Raw genomic sequence first — 20,760 nt, 5'->3', positions numbered from 1 at the left:
TGTCCCTGGGGGCGTGCCTATGACTGAGTTAGACTTGGTTACAGAAATACAATTCTATCACATTAACATCAGTACATAGCATCTCAATGTATTACAAATAGCTTTATCCTTATTAATACATTTTATACAACCATTATGATGCAAGTCTCATCGCTGAGGCTATTATATAAACAGTTTTATGGTAATATGGCTATATTGTCTCTTCTGAGTATCACAAAATTGTACCAAGCGGACCAGTTCGTAGCTGGAGTCTTCACCAATCTTCCATATCTTCTCCAGAACACACATGTCGCTCGGTTCTCCAATTCTATGAGTTGGAAGAATTTCCTTTGTCTCTCTATGAAACATGGGGTAGGAGATTCTCCTCAGAGTTTTTACAACCCTGGGTTGGGGGGAAGGTAGGTTGGGTGATGGTACAAAGGGGAGGGGGTCAACTGTCCTTCCTGTACCCAAAGAGGCCAACGTCATGACAAATGGAAACAGTAGATACATCTAGAAATGGAAACAGTATCTACATCTAGACATGGAAACAGTAGATACATCTAGAAATGGAAACAGTATATACATCTAGACATGGAAACATTATATACCTCTAGACATGGAAACATTATATACATCTACACATAGGTGAACATCTAGACATGGAAACATTATATACCTCTAGACATGGAAGCATTATATACATCTAGACATGGAAACATTATATACATCCAGACATAGGTGAACATCTAGACATGGAAACATTATATACCTCTAGACATAGGTGAACGTCTAGACATGGAAACATTATATACGTCTAGACATGAAAACATTATATACCTCTAGACAGTCATTTGCCACAAATGGCGGGCTCATGGCCAAGTTCACAGGGTTTGCGTCAGATGCTGACGTCGGACCCACGTCGTTGCACAATGTATGGCAGGTAGCCTTGGAAGAATGCGGCGAAGTCAACGGAGTTGGCATAGGTATTTGTGACCAGATTTGATTGCTTTTCCAATCCATTAGTGGTACCAAACGGTCAATTAAATCACTCCCAATCAGCATTCGTTCGATTTCGCTGCTAGTCACATACACGGGGTGTATCAGTGACACGCTTTCGAAGTTGAGTTTAAGTAGGAGACGTTTGGTTAGGGGCGAGGTAGCTTGAGTGAAACCTCGAAGATTCGTATCGCAATGTTCCGTTTTCAACCAACGTTTTGTTGGGTCCACTGCCCTTTTTAGTTCATCCAGCAAGGTTTCGGATATGAGGGAAATTGTCGAACCCGAATCTATCAGAGCGTGACAGGTCACACAGTCCTCCAGGACTGTTCTAAGGTATGGCCTGTTCGAGTTGGTTTTTCTCGTCATATCCCCAACAAAATGGAGTGGGTTGGGAGAACGGAGCGGTTTGTAATCTGCGTCGATTTCCAAGACAGATAAGTCACCTACGTGACCCAGTGGGTCCTCTATCGGAATGGGAGAGGAATCATCTGTTGCAAAGCTGCTTATCTCGTGCATCTCCACCTCCGTGTCCAAGTCTGTAGACAAAACCTGCGGGCTTGTGTCTAGAACGGGCGGTACCTGGACAGGGATTTGAGTGGGGGCGGGGGTAATGTAAATGTTTGCGTCTTGAATTGCATGAATTTCGGCGGACTCGGTTTCCAACGATTTTACGCCTAGTCATGAGGATTTATCCTTGTCCTCTTTCTCAAATTTCTTACGATGCAGTACATCTTTTATCCGAGCTTCTATATCATTTTGGTTAGCGTTTAAATCATTGTTGAACACTTTGTTGCCCTTGTTACGCTTGTTACCCTTGTGTCCTGACCCTTTGTGAGAGTTAGGCGGAAGGGCATGTCGGCTAGGTTGATCTCTACGGGACCTGTTAGATTGGGGACGTTCATCGTAGCTATTGTTACGGCGGTGGTTGTCGAGGTGGTGGTTACTTGGTAGCCACCCCCTTTGATCGTCCTCTTTTACAGCATATGTCCCTGATGCAGCCCCTTCTAATTCGAGTGATGGTTCCCGCCTAAGCTCGAAAGTCGAGGTGTCCGGGCTCTTAGCCCGGCTTGCTTTTGATGCTTCAAAAGCGGTGCTTGCCAGCTCTCGGAGCGTCGAGATTGGCAACCCGACGTGGGCAGTAGGGCCCAAGTAGTTAATGAAGTTGGGAGACATGTTTGACAGAAAAAGTTGTTTGAACGGTAATAGGTCTTCCATTCCTGTTTCAGTGAGCATGCCAAAGTAAGCTGAACGAAGCCGGTGATAGTAGGCTTGTGGGTGTTCATTTCGAGCTTGTCTGATATTGTTAGCCAACGAACTATCGTGTTTGCGAGTCGCAGAACCACTGAATTCTTTTTTCAAAACCGTGGCAAGTTTAGCATAGTCGTTTTGCACGTGTTGCTCTTGTAGACGGATGAACCTTGTCACGTGTCTGTTGGACGTTCGCTTCAAAAGATAGAGCCTGTCTGCATTCGTAGCATTTGGGTAGCCATCCAAGGCGTCCTCTATGTCTGCTAAGAATGTCTCAGTGTCGTTTGGCTTTCCCGGAATGGGGTCGAAGAGGCGGAAGTTTTTGACGATTTTGTCAAGGCGATCCCCGCCAAGTGCGCGGGGAGCATCTGCACTCTCCCGTGGAGAATTGTGGGCCGAGAGGCCAAGAGGAAAAGAAAGTCAAGCTGTGGTTGTGTTGGCGAGGAGGCCCCAATTCACTGTGGGCCGAATGGCCAAGAGACAGAGGCTGAAATCTCCTGTCATCTACATTCCCTCGTTCTCTTAGCTCCGGATGTGAGCTAGGTTGCTTGGTTTGGTTGTCCCGCGATAGCGCGTGACTGTTCTGGAGTTCCTCCAGATGATACCTAATGGTGGTGTTATGCTGCATCGCAGAGTCCACCTGGGAGTTGAGGGTGTTTATTTTCGACACGTAGGTGTCGCCCTTGCTTCGCTCGGCCTCATACTTATCTGTCATGGTTTGCAGGGAGAGGTCGCGAGTGTGGAGTGAGAGATCCAGTGATGCGATGTCCTCCTTTTGTTTAGAGGTCACATTTTCCAACTTTCTCACCTGGTCTTTCTCATCCTTCATTAAATCAGCGACTTCAATGAGTTCTGCTGTTTTGTCCTCCAACTTGGTCATTGTGTTCATTAACTGATCGTCTTTGGTCTGCAGCTTTTGGAATAGAGCATTATTGCTTTGAGTGGTTTCATTCACAACCGTTTGTAGGGCATCAATTTGCTCGCCCCGTTTTCTAGCTAGCTCGTCTGATTCATCTAGTTTCGCGTGGACTTCATCGTATTTAGTTTTGGCTAAACCGAGTTGTTCTTTTAGAATACGGACTTGGTCAAGAGTTTGTTCGCGTTCTTTGTTATAAGTGTTAGACAGATCTTCCAATTTATCTGTTCTCACACATAGTTCCTCGGCTAGCAGTAGCTTATCTTTTTCGGCTTTCGATGCCAGCTCCCTGGTTCTCTCCACCTGTACCTTGAACTCCCCAGCTTCCTGCTCGTGCCTCTGCTGGTCACTGAGGTACTGGTGCACTGTCCATCTCTGCTGGTGGGCATAGTTGAGGGCTAAACTGGAGAGAACCTTCACAAGGCCTCCGCCTAATGGTCTATTTTGAAGAGCTTCTGTCGCAATGTCTGCATTTTTCTCGCTTATGGCATTGAAATCTAACATTTTCAGCCCCTCGGCATAGTTAGGATTTGCATCGTTGCTGAGGTCCGCGATCAATCTTTCCGTGGGTGAAGGTCCACTGATTAGAGGGGAAATGGGTGGAAACCCATCTGATGGATTGCTCATTATTATGATTGTCAGTTATTTCAATTTACGTAATGTTTGTGGTTTTTAGTTGGAGGCTGCAAACACGATTTAACTCAGTTTGTAAACGTCAATGAATCATCAAGACTGGGTCAGTAATGTGAGTTGGTTATTACTGAACTTGCCAAAACAGGTTTAATTGATTAAATCGATTTTAATTATAAATCTAACCTGTATAGGCTATTTGGGAATTTTAATTTTAATTCACCTGAAAGAGTTGCTATCTCTAAGTTAACGTTGAAAAGTTTAACTATGTCTCATTGGTTAGAACACATTAGTTTGCGTATTATTCCAATAACCAACCTGGACAGGTAGTGTAGCAATTTAATGTATATTAAATTGAACGAGACAATGATATCCAATCAGTTGAGACTGGTTAGATATCGTACAGCATAACCTGAATTATTAAAAATAATTACTGGTGATTCTTCACCACCGGAGGTCACTGTTAACACAAGCTAAAATCGACAGGGTACCAGTGAAAATAGAATTTTACAATACTGTTAAAAAGTCTACCTAAATACCATTAAGCTGGTAAAACAGCTTTAATCTATTAATCAATTTGAATGATTAGTCAACCCCGTATAGGCTAAAGGAATTAGCTTTAATTAACCTGAAGTAATTGCTATATCTAAGTTAACATTGAAAAGTTTAACTATGTCTCATTGGTTAGAACACATTAGTTTGCGTATTATTCCAATAACCAACCTGGACAGGTAGTGTAGCAATTTAATGTATATTAAATTGAACGAGACAATGATATCCAATCAGTTGAGACTGGTTAGATATCGTACAGCATAACCTGAATTATTAAAAATAATTACTGGTGATTCTTCACCACCGGAGGTCACTGTTAACACAAGCTAAAATCGACAGGGTACCAGTGAAAATAGAATTTTACAATACTGTTAAAAAGTCTACCTAAACACCATTAAGCTGGTAAAACAGCTTTAATCTATTAATCAATTTGAATGATTAGTCAACCCCGTATAGGCTAAAGGAATTAGCTTTAATTAACCTGAAGTAATTGCTATATCTAAGTTAACATTGAAAAGTTTAACTATGTCTCATTGGTTAGAACACATTAGTTTGCGTATTATTCCAATAACCAACCTGGACAGGTAGTGTAGCAATTTAATGTATATTAAATTGAACGAGACAATGATATCCAATCAGTTGAGACTGGTTAGATATCGTACAGCATAACCTGAATTATTAAAAATAATTACTGGTGATTCTTCACCACCGGAGGTCACTGTTAACACAAGCTAAAATCGACAGGGTACCAGTGAAAATAGAATTTTACAATACTGTTAAAAAGTCTACCTAAACACCATTAAGCTGGTAAAACAGCTTTAATCTATTAATCAATTTGAATGATTAGTCAACCCCGTATAGGCTAAAGGAATTAGCTTTAATTAACCTGAAATAGTTGCTATATCTAAGTTAACGTGGAACAGTTTAACCATGTCTCATTGGTTATGGCACATTCGTGTGTGTATTATTCCCATAACCAACCTGGAAAGGTAGTGTATCAATTTAATGTATGTATAAAATTGAACAAGACAATGATATCTAATCAGTTAAGACTGGTTTGATATCCTACAGCGTAACCTGACTTATTTCACGAAAAATGACTGGCGATTCTTTGCCAGAGGTTACGGATAGCCCAAGCTGAGATCTCACAGGATTCCCGTCTAACGCGGGAATTCACCATGAACAAAGAGGAAAACAAAAATGGCTGCTCCCCTTTGTTAGCTTAGCATCTGGCGCAATGCTTAGCTTTCCTTGCGCGGGGTTTCCCCCTCGCCGCACAAGGGATGTTCCCTCCAACAAGGGAACAGGTTTACTTGGTGATGTCTCACGTTCAACCCTTAACCTCTTCCCATTACCAAACGCGAGAGGTAGAGAGATAATAACTTCGCTTCGGTCAAACGAATAGATCTACTCTAATTTCCGTAATGGCTGGCTCATATGTCCTCTGCTCTAGGAATTACTTATGACCGAGTCAGATCACTCCTGAAAGCGATCGACAGAAATAACACTACGTTAGGCCCAACTAGTATTATTTCTCAGAATGCCTACATCGGCTGGTACATATGTCCTAGCTCGTAGCATTCAGTAGACCCCCCTTCACACTGGCTTTGGTCAGATATACAACAGGGGTCGTTCTCTCCCGACCAGTATCTGGGTGAAATGGAACGACACACACACTTCTCTCCCGCACTAGTCCTGCCTATAGCTATTAATGGAATGTATATATATTGCTACACAATTGATATGGAATAACACAACACTGCGGCCTAGTCCTATCTTAGACTCCTCACAGGGGGCACCATATGTCGTGACGTTGTATTAGTTAATGTGACGACTGTTGCTCATCGAATGATTAACGGTTTATAATTGCGTGATTAAATGAATTAAGCAATGAATCGAGCAATTATTAACTCATTAACCTGGGGCACCATGGGAACATTATTTTGATTGAGTTTCTATTTCCCAAATTAACTCAAAGGATATCAGAATATCGATTTTACAACAGTCGCTAAATTAATCAATTTCCTCTACAGTCTCATTCTGAACGTCGCATAATCCGGGAATCTGCACGGACCCGGGCTTCACCAATGAGTTTACCACACCGATCTTAGTTGATTATTTATTTACTAGCAAGCTAAAATGATGATAAAAATACACATACACAAAACACAGTCTAGCTATTGATTAGGACTTAGTATAACGGGCCAACACACTATGGCGCGTGTTACCCAAAATGTGGATTTAAAAGAGAGAGAAACAAAGGAAGTACACGAGAGAAATATACATTTGGGTTCATTTGTCAGCTATGCTTATTTAAACCTAGCCTTGCCCCGAACTGCCGCTCTTATGGGTCAGAATATAATGATGTAATTACGTGTTGGAGGTCTCAGGTGGGAAGCTCCGCGTGGGTCGTTTAGGCTTCTCAATGACGCACTTCTCCGGCGCAACTCTCTGGTTGTCCTCACGATGTCAGTGTCCTTCTTGGCTAAGTGATCTGATCCCTCACCTTTGATCTGAAAGGGGTCTTCTGAGGACAGACAGCTCTATAGCTCAGAGCTCACAGCTTCGGACTCGAACGGTGTCGATACCACGATTTAATGGAGAGTGGAGGCTGGGTGGTTTGGCTTGAATTCACCCGCTTAGACACAGCTACTCGTCCGTAGCTCGTGTAGAAAAGATTTCTTTGTCTTCAACCTTGTGTTTCGTTTTGGGGTTCGTTGACTTTGTTAGACCTTCGCTGCAGCTTGGGGTCAATTAGTCTGATATGTTAATTCTTCACTCTCCTGTCTTATACCCTCGGGTCAGAAGTGGGTGTAACCGCCTTTAGGGCAATTCTCTGGGCGGACCAAGTAAAGGGGCAAGGCCTAGATTTGACTAAAATCCAATTTTAGACACTAACTTCACATTTCATCTTTACCAAAACATTCTGTTTGATTTGGATATTTTCCACACAACGTACAATGTATAAACATCAGGCATATACTGGGAAAACTCTTAAAGGTACAATGTTTTCATAATAACGTCATCTCTTAACCTTTAAAAACAATACAAAAGTTACATACATGTTAATATTCCACCTCTCGTCATGACCACCATTGTGGCTGACAGAAACCATTGTTCCAAAGTCCCTTTATTGCATGTTTAATGTTCTGAGGCCAGTTCTCCATTGTTAGGACAAAGGAATTTCTCTGTGGCCTAAGGTTTATTATGGGCATGAGGTGTCATAAAACCCCCACATCTTCAGACCCCTAGATCTCTCCTCCTCTGTTGGGGGTTTGGGAGATAATCTGTAGGGTGGTGGTCTCCTGTACCCTGACCTGATCAGGACAGTCATGACACTAGTCAGTTAAAGACAAATTCTTATTTACAATGACGGCTTAGGAACAGTGGGTTAACTGTCTTGTTCAGGGACAGAAAGACATATTTTTACCTTGTCAGCTCGGGGAACCTTTCAGTTACTAGTCCAACGATCTAACCACTAGGCTACCTGCCTTGTGGAGCTGGGAGGATATACACTCAATTTAATCTCATTTTGCCCTAATTCTCAAGAAAAGATACACCTGTGCTTTTTTTGCCTGAACTACACATTGCTCAACATTTTGATTAGTGATGATGACTATGCTGCAAACACTTGTAGATTGGAAGACTGCTTTGAAATAACAGTTGAAAAACATGAGATATTGCTTAATGTAGGACTATTTATTTTGTGAATTTCCATTATGTGGAAATGTCTGAATTCTGAGTACACACAAAACCACACACACACACACACACACACACACACACACACACACAGGGAGTGAGCCCCGCGCGCCCACCCCGCCTATGAACAATTAAACGCGCCATGTAACATACTGGGAAACCCTAAACAAACTATGGCCTCTTTTCAGCTAAGTCAGCCCACCATGGACCCCAGCCTATTGGTTTTCTATAAAAGCCAGAGTTGCCTTCTAAAACAACCTGCTTTTTCACTCCGGGAATTGTTGACTTGGAGACTTCGAGAACATGAAACTGCTTCTCGTCTCAGCGCTGCTGGGGTGCCTAGGTAAGTGGGCTTATACATGCAAAGACAATTACGCATGGAAAAATATCAATAGACATTGATTGCTTTAATTTATATTTCACAATTTTATCATAGCATTTATTCTGTCCTCAGCTACGGCGTATGCTGCCCCAGCTGAGGGAATTGTTAGATGGTGCGTAAAGTCGGAGCAAGAGCTGCGGAAATGCCACGACCTCGCAGCCAAGGTGGCGCAGTTTTCATGTGTGCGGAAGGACGGCTCTTTTGAATGCATCCAAGCCATCAAGGTGAGAGACTAACTACTTATATCAGAATCTCTACTATTAAACAGTATTTTAATGTGTGACTTTTGTCATTTCTGACGTGCGTGTTCTTGTGCGTTTTACCTTTATGCCAGCAAGGTCAGTGAATACAAAACCCCATGGAGTTGCATCGTTACGCACATGGTACATGCATGGTGACTCACGCTTTGATCACACCGACAGTGTCATTGCGCAAAATAGTACGCAGCATCATCTGGATATGTATGCAAAAAAAGTTCCACATTCACCTTCTGCTACCATTTCTGTCAAGCCGTCTACGCATACAGTTTGACGCATACGTACAATAAATCCAACTTATGCACCACACCGAATGCACTGCAACTGCCTCTGCAATGCAATGCTGCAAGGCAAACGCTGCGTTTCATTGGAAGTGAATGTAGTTCTGGTGTACCAAAACGCAAAACGCTGTCGGTGTGTTCGATGTGTCACAGTAACGTAAAGAGAGCTTTTATTTGTGCATGTTGTAGTTTACAATTTATTTTTGAGGGATAGTTTCTTGAAGTTCGACAAAAGGTTGAAATTACTAGTCTCTTGTAGAATAGATAGCAGCCCATCTGTAATTTCCAGCCAGCATCAGCTGATCCACTTGCATTAACAACCTTGTGAGGTGCAGGTCTGTTGTTGTGTGTTTTCTCTCTTTCTCCTTCACGGATGTCTCTTCCTCCCTGCAAGGGGGGTGAGGCTGATGCTATCACTCTGGATGGAGGAGATATTTACACAGCTGGCCTCACCATCTACGGCCTGCAGCCCATCATTGCAGAGGACTATGGTGAGGGTAAGCATCTCAAGACCAAGTTCAAGATTTCCTCGACTTTTTCTGTTTTACATATTGTTCTCTATAAGGCTTAGAGAAATGTTGAATCTATGTCTATTGGTGAATGGAAGAGACAGGGTATACAATGGCCCTTAGCACTTCAGTTGCAAAGATAGGCCAACAGAAAGTTGATTCTGTACTTTGAATGGGATCAAATGGTTTCTGTCTGAATCTGGTTTCTGAACGCTGTATTGATGGCTCCTCTCCTGTCCATCAGACTCTGACACCTGCTATTATGCTGTGGCCGTGGCAAAGAAGGGCACTGCCTTTGGGTTCAACACCCTCCGTGGCAAGAAGTCCTGCCACACCGGGTTGGGCAAATCTGCAGGCTGGAACATTCCCATCGGTACCCTGGTGACTGAGAACCAGATCCAATGGGGCGGCATCGAGGACAGACCTGTGGAGTCGGGTGAGTGGCTGCACTGCTTTTTGGGTAGTTTATTAATTTCATTAATCTAGCAGGGACTATTATGCATAATAATCAACATCTCAAACTTGATAGTTATCTTTTATTTTATTTAACCCTTATTTTACCAGGTAAGTTGACTGAGAGCACATTCTTATTTACAGCAATGACCTGGGGAATAGTTACAGGGGAGATGAATGAGCCAATTGTAAGCTGGGGATGATTAGGTGGCCATGATGGTATGAGAGCCAGATTGGGAATTTAGCCAGGACACCAGGGTTAACACCCCTACTCTTATGATAAGTGCCATGGGATCTTTCAGTGACCACAGAGAGTCAGGACACCCATTTAACGTCCCATCCAAAAGACAGCACCCTACACAGGGCAATGTCTCCAATCATTTGGATATTTCTTTAGACCAGAGGAAAGGGTGCTTCCTATTGGCCCTCCAACACCACTTCCAGCAGCATCTGGTCTCCCATCCAGGGACTGATCAGGACCAACCCTGCTTAGCTTCAGTGGCAAGCCATCAGTGGGATGCAGGGTGGTATGCTGCTGGCCTAAACAGTTGCCGTAGTCAATTGTTACCCAGTGGGGAATGTTTGGATTGTTGTTGTGTTTATTCCTCTCTGTCAGTTGGTTAACTTCTCTAGGGCAGGGGGCAGTATTTTGACGTCCGGATGAAAGGCGTGCCCGTAGTAAACTGCCTGCTACTCAGGCTCAGAAGGTAGGATATGCATATTATTAGTAGATTTGGATAGAAAACATTCTAAAACTGTTTGAATGATGTCTGTGAGTATAACAGAACTCATATGGCAGGCAAAAACCTGAGAAAAATCCAACCAGGAAGTGTGGAAATCTGAGGTTTGTAGTTTTTCAAGTGATTCCCTATCCAATACACAGTGACTTAGAGTTCATTTTGCACTTCCTAAGGCTTCCACTAGATGTCAACAGTCTTTAGAACGTTGTTTCATGCTTCTACTGTGAATATTGAGAGAACAAGAGCTCCTGGAGTCAGATGACTGAGAGAATGACATGAGTTCAGTAGCGCACGTTCCCGTGAGAGTTAGCTCTGTTCCTTTTCTTTTTTGAAGACAATGGAATCGTCCGGTTGGAATATTATGGAAGATTTATGATAAAAACATCCTAAAGATTGATTCTATACATCGTTTGACATGTTTCTACGAACTGTAATATAATTTTTTTGACTTTTCGTCTGAACTTAATGCGCGAGCACTAGCGCATTTGGAGTACTCGACCGAACGCGCAAACAAAAAAGGAGGTATTTGGACATATACATGGACTTTATCGAAACAAAAGAACATTTATTGTGGAACTGGGATTCCTGGGAGTGCATTCTGATGAAGATCAACAAAGGTAAGTGAATATTTATAATGTTATTTCTGAGTTTTGTTGACACCACAAAATGGCGGGTTTGGTTTTGTGTCTGAGCGCCGTACTCAGATTATTGCAAAGTGTGCTTTCCCTGTAAATTTTTTTTGAAATATGACACAGCGATTGCATTAAGGAGAAGTGTATCTATAATTCTTTGAATAACAGTTTAATATTTTATCAACGTTTATGATGAGTATTTCTGTAAATTGATGTGCTCATTCACCGCAAGTTTTGGGAGGCAAAGCATTTCTGAACATTGCACGCCAATGTAAAATGGGGTTTTTGGATATAAATATTAACTTTATCGAGCAAAACATACATGTATTGTGTAACATGAAGTCCTATGAGTGTCATCTGATGAAGATCATCAAAGGTTAGTGATTAATTTTATCTGTATTTCTGGTTTTTGTGACGTCTCTCCTTGCTTGGAAAATGGCTGTCTGGTTTTTCTTGTCTAGGCGCTGTCCTAACATAATCTAATGCTATGCTTTCGCCGTAAAGCCTTTTTGAAATCGGACAATGTGGTTGGATTAACGAGAAGATAATCTTTAAAATGGTGTATAATACTTCTATGTTTGAGAAATTTGAATTATGAGATTTTTGTTGTTTTGAATTTGGCGCCCTGCTATTTCACTGGCTGTTGGCAGTGTGTCCCAGAGGTGGGACGGTAGCGTCCGACACACCCCAGACAGGTTAAATATGTGTTGTATATGCTGTACGTTCTGAATATACTGTACAGGGACTGTGTGCTGGTATGCTTAATCCAATCATAGGGTTTTCATAGTCTGCGTGTGTGCGTGTGTGTGTGTGTGTGTATTTGTTTTGCAGCGGTGAGCGACTTCTTCAATGCCAGCTGTGCTCCAGGAGCCACTAAGGGGTCCAAACTGTGCCAGCTGTGTAAGGGAGACTGCTCCAGGTCTCACAAGGAGCCCTACTATGACCACGCTGGGGCCTTCCAGTGAGTACCAGTCTCTTCCTACCCCTCCTAGATACACCATTACCATCTCTGAATAACTCCATGCTCTGTACACCCATACCTCTCAATCTACCCTATTTGGAATTGGCAGATATTTTAATCCTTTCTCCTTCTATCAGTACGCTCTATCTCCCTCTACCTGCTCTGGATTGGTCACTAACTGTGTGTATTTTCACCTCACGAGGTGCCTGAAGGATGGAGCTGGAGATGTTGCCTTCATCAATCCCCTGGCTGTGCCTGGTGAGTTTTTAAAGCATTAGCTAGCATACCGATATTGAATTACAACTGTAAAATGCAAACTCTGGATCTAGAATTACAATTATAATTGTGGCAAACTATGTTAATGCTTACAGTGTAAATGTCCAAACCACTCACACGTCACCTACTATACAACCTCCTGTTACCTGCTTGCAGCCGCAGAGAAGGCAAGCTATGAGTTGCTGTGCAAGGATGGCACCAGAGCTCCCATCGACGGCTACAAGACCTGCCACCTGGCCAGAGTACCCGCCCACGCTGTGGTCAGCCGCAAGGACCCCGAACTGGCCGATTGCATCTACAACAAACTGGTGGCCGTCAAGGTACTGGACATTACTGTCACCTGTCATCACTGTCACCTAAGTACTGATCTAGGATCAGTTGAGCCTTATAGAGCATTACGAATATGACCAGGGGCATCATTTATCAAGCTTTTGCAGCATTTACTTTTACATTGTTTATTGAACAATCAGTCTTGCAGAAGTGCGGCCATTGTTTGACACTCGCTATAGGTGGCATGAATTTTTCACAGCAGAAGTTTTAAACATTCTGCCCACAACTGTACAGAAATGTGATCAAATTTGCCATTGTGCTTTTAAAAAACAGTCATGATCCAGTTCCAAAACCTCCAAATCATACAGCGAATGAGGGTGTTTCTGTTACCATCAAAGTCGAAGAGAGGGCATTTCCAGGCGGAGTTGTAACACTCGTTCACGAGCACACAAATATAGTATGGCTCTGCTTTATCAATGAAAACATGCTGTATGTTTGATAAATCCAAATACTTTGTTGCACACACAAATCCTAGAAGCTCCACGTACACCAGAATTTAGTGAGACATTTATACACGCTTGATAAATGAGGCCCCACGTCCCACATTAGCATTCCTACGCTGAGATTTTTCTGAATAAGGGCCCTGGAGTCTTTTCTGACCATGTGACCTGGGGGCCCAGAGTGTTTCTGTTACGCCCCTGAAAAAGGGGAGAAATAATCACGAGAGTGATACGGTATTGTTTCCTCAATGAGAACTTTTACTGTAATGAGGAAAAGACTGCGATTTCCCTGCGAACTTGGGTGGAGACCAGAGCAATCGATCTCAGGCTCATGGATTAAAGAGCATTTAGTAGATCACAGATTAACACTTTTCCCCTTCAATTAGGCACCACAAAATAAAGTAATCAATATAACGTTTAAACATTCCTTTTACAATTCTTACCTTTTGTACACTTGATGGATTTTAACTTTAACACAATTATATGAATGTTATCCATCTCTATCAACTAATACAGAATGCATGATCTTTTTAACCTTAGATGTTTTAAGATCCTCACATACTATGAACTTACTAATACTTTTTAATGTATAACAGGCTATGAGTATTTCCTTTAACCTGTCACATTTCCACCTCAGGTCACATGTTCAGGATAAACTCTTGGCCCTAAACATCACAACTGACACTGACAGATACGCCAAGATGAACAAAATCACACAAGAATGTGTGTTCACTCATTTGTGCCCCAACAGGACTTCAATCTGTTCTCCTCTGATGGTTATGCAGCCAAGAACCTGATGTTCAAGGACTCCACTCAGAAACTAGTACAGCTGCCAACGACCACTGACTCCTTCCTCTACCTGGGAGCTGAGTACATGAGCACTATCCGCTCCCTGAAAAAAGGTGAGGCCACACATGCATGCACACACACATGTACTTTTACAAGCGCACACACACACGTCTTAGACTGTTAGGTCATCGCTTTCTCCCCAACATTTGCTTTTCAGCGCAGGCCACAGGTGCCACCTCCAGGGCCATCAAATGGTGTGCTGTGGGCCATGCCGAGAAGGGCAAGTGTGACACCTGGACAATCAACAGCTTCGCAGATGGTGAAACCAAGATCGAATGCCAGGACGCACCCACAGTGGAGGAATGCATCAAGAAGATCATGGTAAGGCTATGGGAGAAGATCATGGTAAGGCTATGGGAGAAGATCATGGTAAGGCTATGGGAGAAGATCATGGTAAGGCTATGGGAGAAGATCATGGTAAGGCTATGGGAGAAGATCATGGTAAGGCTATGGGAGAAAATCATGGTAAGGCTATGGGAGAAGATCATGGTAAAGTTATGGGAGAAGATCGTGGTAAGGCTATGGGAGAAAATCATGGTAAGGCTATGGGAGAAGATCATGGTAAGGCTATGGGAGAAGATCGTGGTAAGGCTATGGGAGAAGATCGTGGTAAGGCTATGGGAGAAGATCATGGTAAGGCTATGGGAGAAGATCGTGGTAAGGCTATGGGAGATGATCATGGTAAGGCTGTGGGAGAAGATCATGGTAAGGCTATGGGAGAAGATCATGGTAAGGCTATGGGAGAAGAACATGGTAAGGCTATGGGAGAAGATCATGGTAAGGCTATGGGAGAAGATCATGGTAAGGCTGTGGGGGAAGATCATGGTAAGGCTGTGGGAGAAGATCATGGTAAGGCTATGGGAGAAAATCATGGTAAGGCTATGGGAGAAGTTCATGGTAAGGCTATGGGAGAAGTTCATGGTAAGGCTATGGGAGAAGATCATGGTAAGGCTATGGGAGAAGATCATGGTAAGGCTATGGGAGAAAATCATGGTAAGGCTATGGGAGAAGATCATGGTAAGGCTATGGGAGAAGATCATGGTAAGGCTATGGGAGAAGATCATGGTAAGGCTATGGGAGAAGATCATGGTAAGGCTATGGGAGAAGAGAGGTCCTCTATAGCTCTGTTGGTAGAGCATGGCAGGATAGTGGGTTCATTTCCAGGGACCACCCATTGGTAAAGAATTTACACGCATGACTAAGTTGCTTTGGAGAAAAGCGTTTGCTAATTATATATATTATTATTAGAGGGTGGGGGTGGATAAAAAGTTTTATTAACAAGGTGGTATGTGCACTTTATAGTTTGTTCTTTCGCAAGTAATTCCCTTAATATAAATTTATTTCGTTCCTTCCTTTCCGCTATTTCTATTTTGTTTTCTCTTTCCACAGCGTAAAGAGGCAGATGCCATAACGGTGGATGGTGGGGAGGTGTACACTGCTGGAAAATGTGGTCTGGTCCCTGTCATGGTGGAGCAGTATGATGCAGGTATGACACAAACACACGCGCACACACACACACACACACACACACATACACACACTAATATCATCGATGTGTCTTCCTCTCCCTTTCTATCCTCTCCTGCTCTGCCTCAACAATGTTAACGTGCAGATTTTCTCTCTCTCTCCTCACAGGTCTGTGCAGCGCCCCTGGTGGTAAGTACACATGCTTACACCTGCTCCCTCACCAAACACAGACCATACTATAATGCTACAGTATTGCTACAGTAAGATTTATTGGGCCGGCTTCACGAACACCGATCAAGCCTAGTGCTGGACTTTCTCTTTCACCTCTTCCCTCTGTGTATCCTCTCAGAGGCGTCATCCTACTATGCGGTGGCGGTGGCAAAGAAGGGATCTGGGCTGACCTGGAAAACCCTGAAGGGCAAGAGGTCATGCCACACCGGCTTGGGCAGGACCGCAGGCTGGAACATACCCATGGGTCTCATCCACAAGGAGACTGAAGACTGCGACTTCAGTGAGTGGGCAGCTGTGTGTGTGTGTGTGTTTATAATATGTGTCATTCTATACTTGTGTACTGGTATGTCTATGAATGTAGTTTATCTCATACTGTGTCTCCTTCCTGAATTCAGCTAAGTACTTCAGTAAGGGCTGTGCTCCTGGATCTGAGGTGGGCTCTCCCTTCTGTGCCCAGTGTAAGGGCAGTGGGATGGCCAGGGGAGGAGATGAGGACAGGTGCAAAGCCAGGTCTGAAGAGCAATACTACGGCTATACTGGAGCCTTCAGGTAGGGGGCGCCACCACAATGGTGGATTCAATAGTGGAGCTGATAGTTGAGTCCTTCACCAGGATCTTTCTAATAGTGATGGTGGACTCTATATATATATATATATATATATATACCTATATATATATACCTATATATATATATATATATATATAGGTATATTTCTCACTCTTTTATATATCTAATGGTCTGTCTTGATATATCCTTCCAGATGTCTGGTTGAAGGTGCTGGAGATGTTGCCTTCATTAAACACACTATTGTACACGAGAGCACTGATGGTAAATGTGTTTCTTTTCCACATACAGATGTTCTGCTGCCCTATTTTCATCTCTCTTTCTGTCTCATGCTCCTCAGCTTCACTCCTCTCTCTCCTATAGATGAATCTCAACTCAGTGTTATTTCTCTCATACACTTTCTATGGCTCTCTGTATCTGTGGCTCTCTGTATCTGAAAACAAAGTCTTCAACTCTCTCCTTTCTAACCATCCTTCCCTGTAGGTAATGGTCCAGTTTGGGCAAAGGACCTGAAGTCCTCTGACTTTGAACTCCTCTGCCAGGATGGTACTACTCAGCCAGTCACAAAGTTCAGGGAGTGCCACCTGGCCAAGGTGGCCGCCAATGCTGTGATAACACGCCCAGAGACCCGTGGAGACGTTGTGGCCATCCTTCTGGAGCAGCAGGTGGGTGTTAAGACTTATAGCCAGATCTGTTTCTACTTAAGACAACTCCTTAGTCGGTTTAGCCAAGGATGAGCAACTCTAGTACTAGACGGATACAGAGTTTAAGGTTTTGTCTCAGCTCAGCACTAACCCACTGGAACATAAGCCTGCGCATACTGTGGCCCTCCAGTTTTCCCATTTCCACCCATGATCCCCAAGCTGATCTAAGATCAGTTTTGGTTAATTGGGGGGGGAGGGGGGGTCTATTAAATACACATTTAGCGTAAGAAATAGTCTAAAATATCATTTTTAAGGTATATCATTGATTTAACCACCAAGTAAATATTTTCTCCCTGTGTTTAGGCCAAGTTCGGCTCAAGCGGCAGCGATTCCTCATTTAAAATGTTCCAGTCATCTGTTGAAAAGAACTTTCTCTTCAAGGATTCCACAAAGTGTCTCCAGGAGATCCCAAAAGGCACCAAATTCCAGGATTTCCTTGGGGAAGAGTACATGATCGCCATGCAATCGCTCAGGAAGTGCTCCGACAGTACCTCAGGTAGAGTCCCATTACGTGACAACCTTACACACACACACACATGCACACACACTGTATAAAGGACATATCTGCATCTAAAGCTAAAACCTGTTCTCCCATTCCCCCCTCAGATTTGGAGAAGGCATGCACTTTCCATTCCTGCCAGCAGAAGGAATAGTGGCGCTCACCTTTGTTGCAAACACACACTCGCTCTCCCAACCCCTCAACGTTCAAGCAACCTAAGCAGTAAATGTAGATGAAACTGAATTCAGTTGAGAATTTGTTTTGTACAAAAAAACAAAACAATCTTGTATGAAAATGTGCTTTACATTCCTTTGATAAAACAAGTGTTAAATGAATGAAGCTAAATTACTACTACTGTTTGCCTTGTAGTTGAACTGTTAACCAAACAAGAACTGGTTATGGTAGTATTTCTAGATTACAGGTTTCTGAAATAATAAAATCACCTTTTTTATTCTCCGTCCTGCTCAGTCCAACCAAACCAGTCCAACCAAACACTGAGGTCCAATTCACATTTGTTTTGGTTGTTGTTCAATGAATTGGCCAACTGCTTTGGCTTACTTTCTTGAAATAAAGTGTACCCTTTTTCACAAGCTATTTTTTTTGTAATTTTATTGATGTATATCTATAAAGTAATAGGTTTTATTAGTTTGTCAGACATGGTACCCAGCTATGGTTTCTCATGAACATTCATGCGACTATATACAGTCGTGGCCAAAAGTTGAGAATGACACAAATATTAATTTCCACAAAGTTTGCTGCTTCAGTGTCTTTAGATATTTTATCAATGTCACTATGGAATACTGAAGTATAATTACAAGCATTTCTCATAAGTGTCAATACAGAATAACTATCTTCAAAGTAATGACTCTGGACGTTGGGTTTGAAATAAAAGCTTATTTTAGTAATAATACTTGTTCACATTACATTTAACAACTTTAGATTCAACAAAGCAATAAAAGTAGGTTGCTAGCGAAAAGTCAGGATAGTCACTTGACATAACTTACACTCTCTCTCTACTTCATGTCGCAAGGTATTCTGGAACTTGCAGTCAAAAGCGTAATTCAATACTAACCAATACAACAAAATATGTATGTAGTTCTCTCAATCTCCAACACACAAATTCTAATACAATTACATATGTAATTAACTGTAAAGAAAAAATCTTTAGATACAGCTCAATGAATTAACTTAAACAATAACTCTGTAACCCATTAAAGTTACAACAGTCAAAGGCTTTTATTGACAATTACATGAAGTTGATGCAAAGAGTCAATATTTGCAGTGCTGACCCTTCTTTTTCAAGACCTCTGCAATCCACCCAGGCATGCTGTCAATTAACTTCTGGGCCACATCCTGACTGATGGCAGCCCATTCTTGCATAATCAATGTTTGGAGGGTTTTTGTTTGTCCACCCGCCTCTTGACGATTGACCACAAGTTCTCAATGGGATTAAGGTCTGGGGAGTTTCCTGGCCATGGACCCAAAATATTGATGTTTTGTTCCCACGAGCCACTTAGTTATCACTTTTGCCTTATGGCAAGGTGCTCCATCATGCTGGAAAAGGCATTGTTCATCACCAAACTGTTCCTGGATGGTTGGGAGAAGTTGCTCTCAGAGGATGTGTTGGTACCATTCTTTATTATGAGCCCACTCCCTTGGCTGAGAATCAACCCCACACATGAATGGTCTCAGTATGACAGAGTGATCTCCAGCCTTGTCCTCGTCAACACTCACACCTGTGTTAACGAGAGAATCACTGACATGATGTCAGCTGGTCCTTTTGTGGAAGGGCTGAAACGCAGTGGAAATGTTTTTTGGGGGATTCAGTTCATTTGCATGGCAAAGAGGGACTTTGCAATTAATTGCAATTCATCTGATCACTCTTCATAACATTCTGGAGTATATGAAAATTGCCATCATACAAACTGAGGCAGCAGACTTTGTGAAAATTAATATTTGTGTCATTCTCAAAACTTTTGACTGTACTACCCTTAAAGTTTGGGGTCACTTAGAAATGTTAATGAAAGAAAAGCCATTCTTTTGTCCATTAAAATAACATCATATTGATCAGAAATACAGTGTAGACATTGTTAATGTTGAAAATTACTATTGTAGCTAGAAACAGCAGATTTTTCATGGAATATCTACATAGGCGTATAAAATCAAAATCAAATCAAATTTATTTATATAGCCCTTCGTATATCAGCTGAAATCTCAAAGTGCTGTACAGAAACCCAGCCTAAAACCCCAAACAGCAAGCAATGCATGTGAAAGAGGCACGGTGGCTAGGATAAACTCCCTAGGAAAAACTCCCTAGAAAGGCCAAAAACCTAGGAAGAAACCTAGAGAGGAACCAGGCTATGAGGGGTGGCCAGTCCTCTTCTGGCTGTGCCGGGTGGATATTATAACAGAACATGGTCAAGATGTTAAAATGTTCATAAATGACCAGCATGGTCAAATAATAATAATCATTGTAGTTGTCGAGGGTGCAACAAGCACGTCCGGTGAACAGGTCAGGGTTCCGTAGCCGCAGGCAGAACAGTTGAAACTGGAGCAGCAGCATGGCCAGGTGGACTGGGGACAGCAAGGAGTCATCATGCCAGGTAGTCCCGAGGCATGGTCCTAGGGCTCAGGTCCTCCGAGAGAAAGAAAGAAAGAAAGAAAGAGAGAAAGAGAGAATTAGAGAGAGCATATTTAAATTCACACAGGACACCGGATAAGACAAGAGAATACTCCAGATGAAACAGACTGACCCTAGCCCCCCGGCACATAAACTACTGCAGCATAAATACTGGAGGCTGAGACAGGAGGGATCAGAAGACACTGTGGCCCCATCCGATGATACCCCCGGACAGGGCCAAACAGGCAGGATATAACCCCACCCACTTTGCCAAAGCACAGCCCCCACACCACTAGAGGGATGTCTACAACCACCAACTTACCGTCCGAAGACAAGGCTGAGTATAGCCCACAAAAATCTCCGCCATGGCACAACCCAAGGGGGGGCGCCAACCCAGACAGGAAGACCACGTCAGTGACTCAACCCACTCAACTGACGCACCCCTCCCATGGACGGCATGGAAGAACACCAGTAAGTCAGTGACTCAGCCCCTGTAATAGGGTTAGAGGCAGAGAATCCCAGTGGAAAGAGGGGAA

The 20,760-nt window shown here is 42.9% G+C and overlaps 1 protein-coding gene across 2 annotated transcripts; it reads left to right on the top strand.

Moving 5' to 3' along the window:
- Positions 1 to 8,224: 8,224 nt before the first annotated feature.
- On the top strand, positions 8,225 to 18,198 carry LOC115169858 (serotransferrin-2). Of its 2 annotated transcripts, none has more exons than XM_029725907.1 (17): positions 8,225 to 8,372; positions 8,484 to 8,635; positions 9,344 to 9,446; positions 9,703 to 9,894; positions 12,115 to 12,244; positions 12,447 to 12,502; positions 12,677 to 12,840; positions 14,042 to 14,192; positions 14,297 to 14,460; positions 15,529 to 15,625; positions 15,775 to 15,795; positions 15,956 to 16,117; positions 16,233 to 16,386; positions 16,598 to 16,665; positions 16,885 to 17,066; positions 17,409 to 17,601; positions 17,712 to 18,198. In XM_029725907.1, exons 1-17 carry the CDS (start codon positions 8,333 to 8,335, stop codon positions 17,756 to 17,758), a joined length of 2,076 nt encoding a protein of 691 aa, XP_029581767.1. In that variant the 5' UTR covers positions 8,225 to 8,332; the 3' UTR covers positions 17,759 to 18,198. The 2 variants fall into 2 exon arrangements, with proteins under 2 accessions (XP_029581767.1, XP_029581766.1); XM_029725906.1 differs by having other exon boundaries at positions 15,911 to 16,117.
- Positions 18,199 to 20,760: the final 2,562 nt, after the last annotated feature.

Source organism: Salmo trutta, chromosome 31 (assembly GCF_901001165.1).
Source record: "Salmo trutta chromosome 31, fSalTru1.1, whole genome shotgun sequence".
Lineage (NCBI taxonomy): Eukaryota > Metazoa > Chordata > Actinopteri > Salmoniformes > Salmonidae > Salmo > Salmo trutta.
Note: the sequence above shows the minus strand (reverse complement) of the source record. Positions and strands in the feature narration are given on the sequence as shown.

What these genes read in the sequence shown, in the direction of transcription:
- LOC115169858 (XM_029725906.1), top strand. Translation starts at nt 8,333, where the DNA reads ATGAAACTGCTTCTCGTCTCAGCGCTGCTGGGGTGCCTAG. An exon ending in GGACAGACCTGTGGAGTCGG is followed by an intron (nt 9,895 to 12,114) that starts GTGAGTGGCTGC and finishes TTTGTTTTGCAG; the next exon opens with CGGTGAGCGACTTCTTCAAT. An exon ending in GGCTATACTGGAGCCTTCAG is followed by an intron (nt 16,387 to 16,597) that starts GTAGGGGGCGCC and finishes ATATCCTTCCAG; the next exon opens with ATGTCTGGTTGAAGGTGCTG.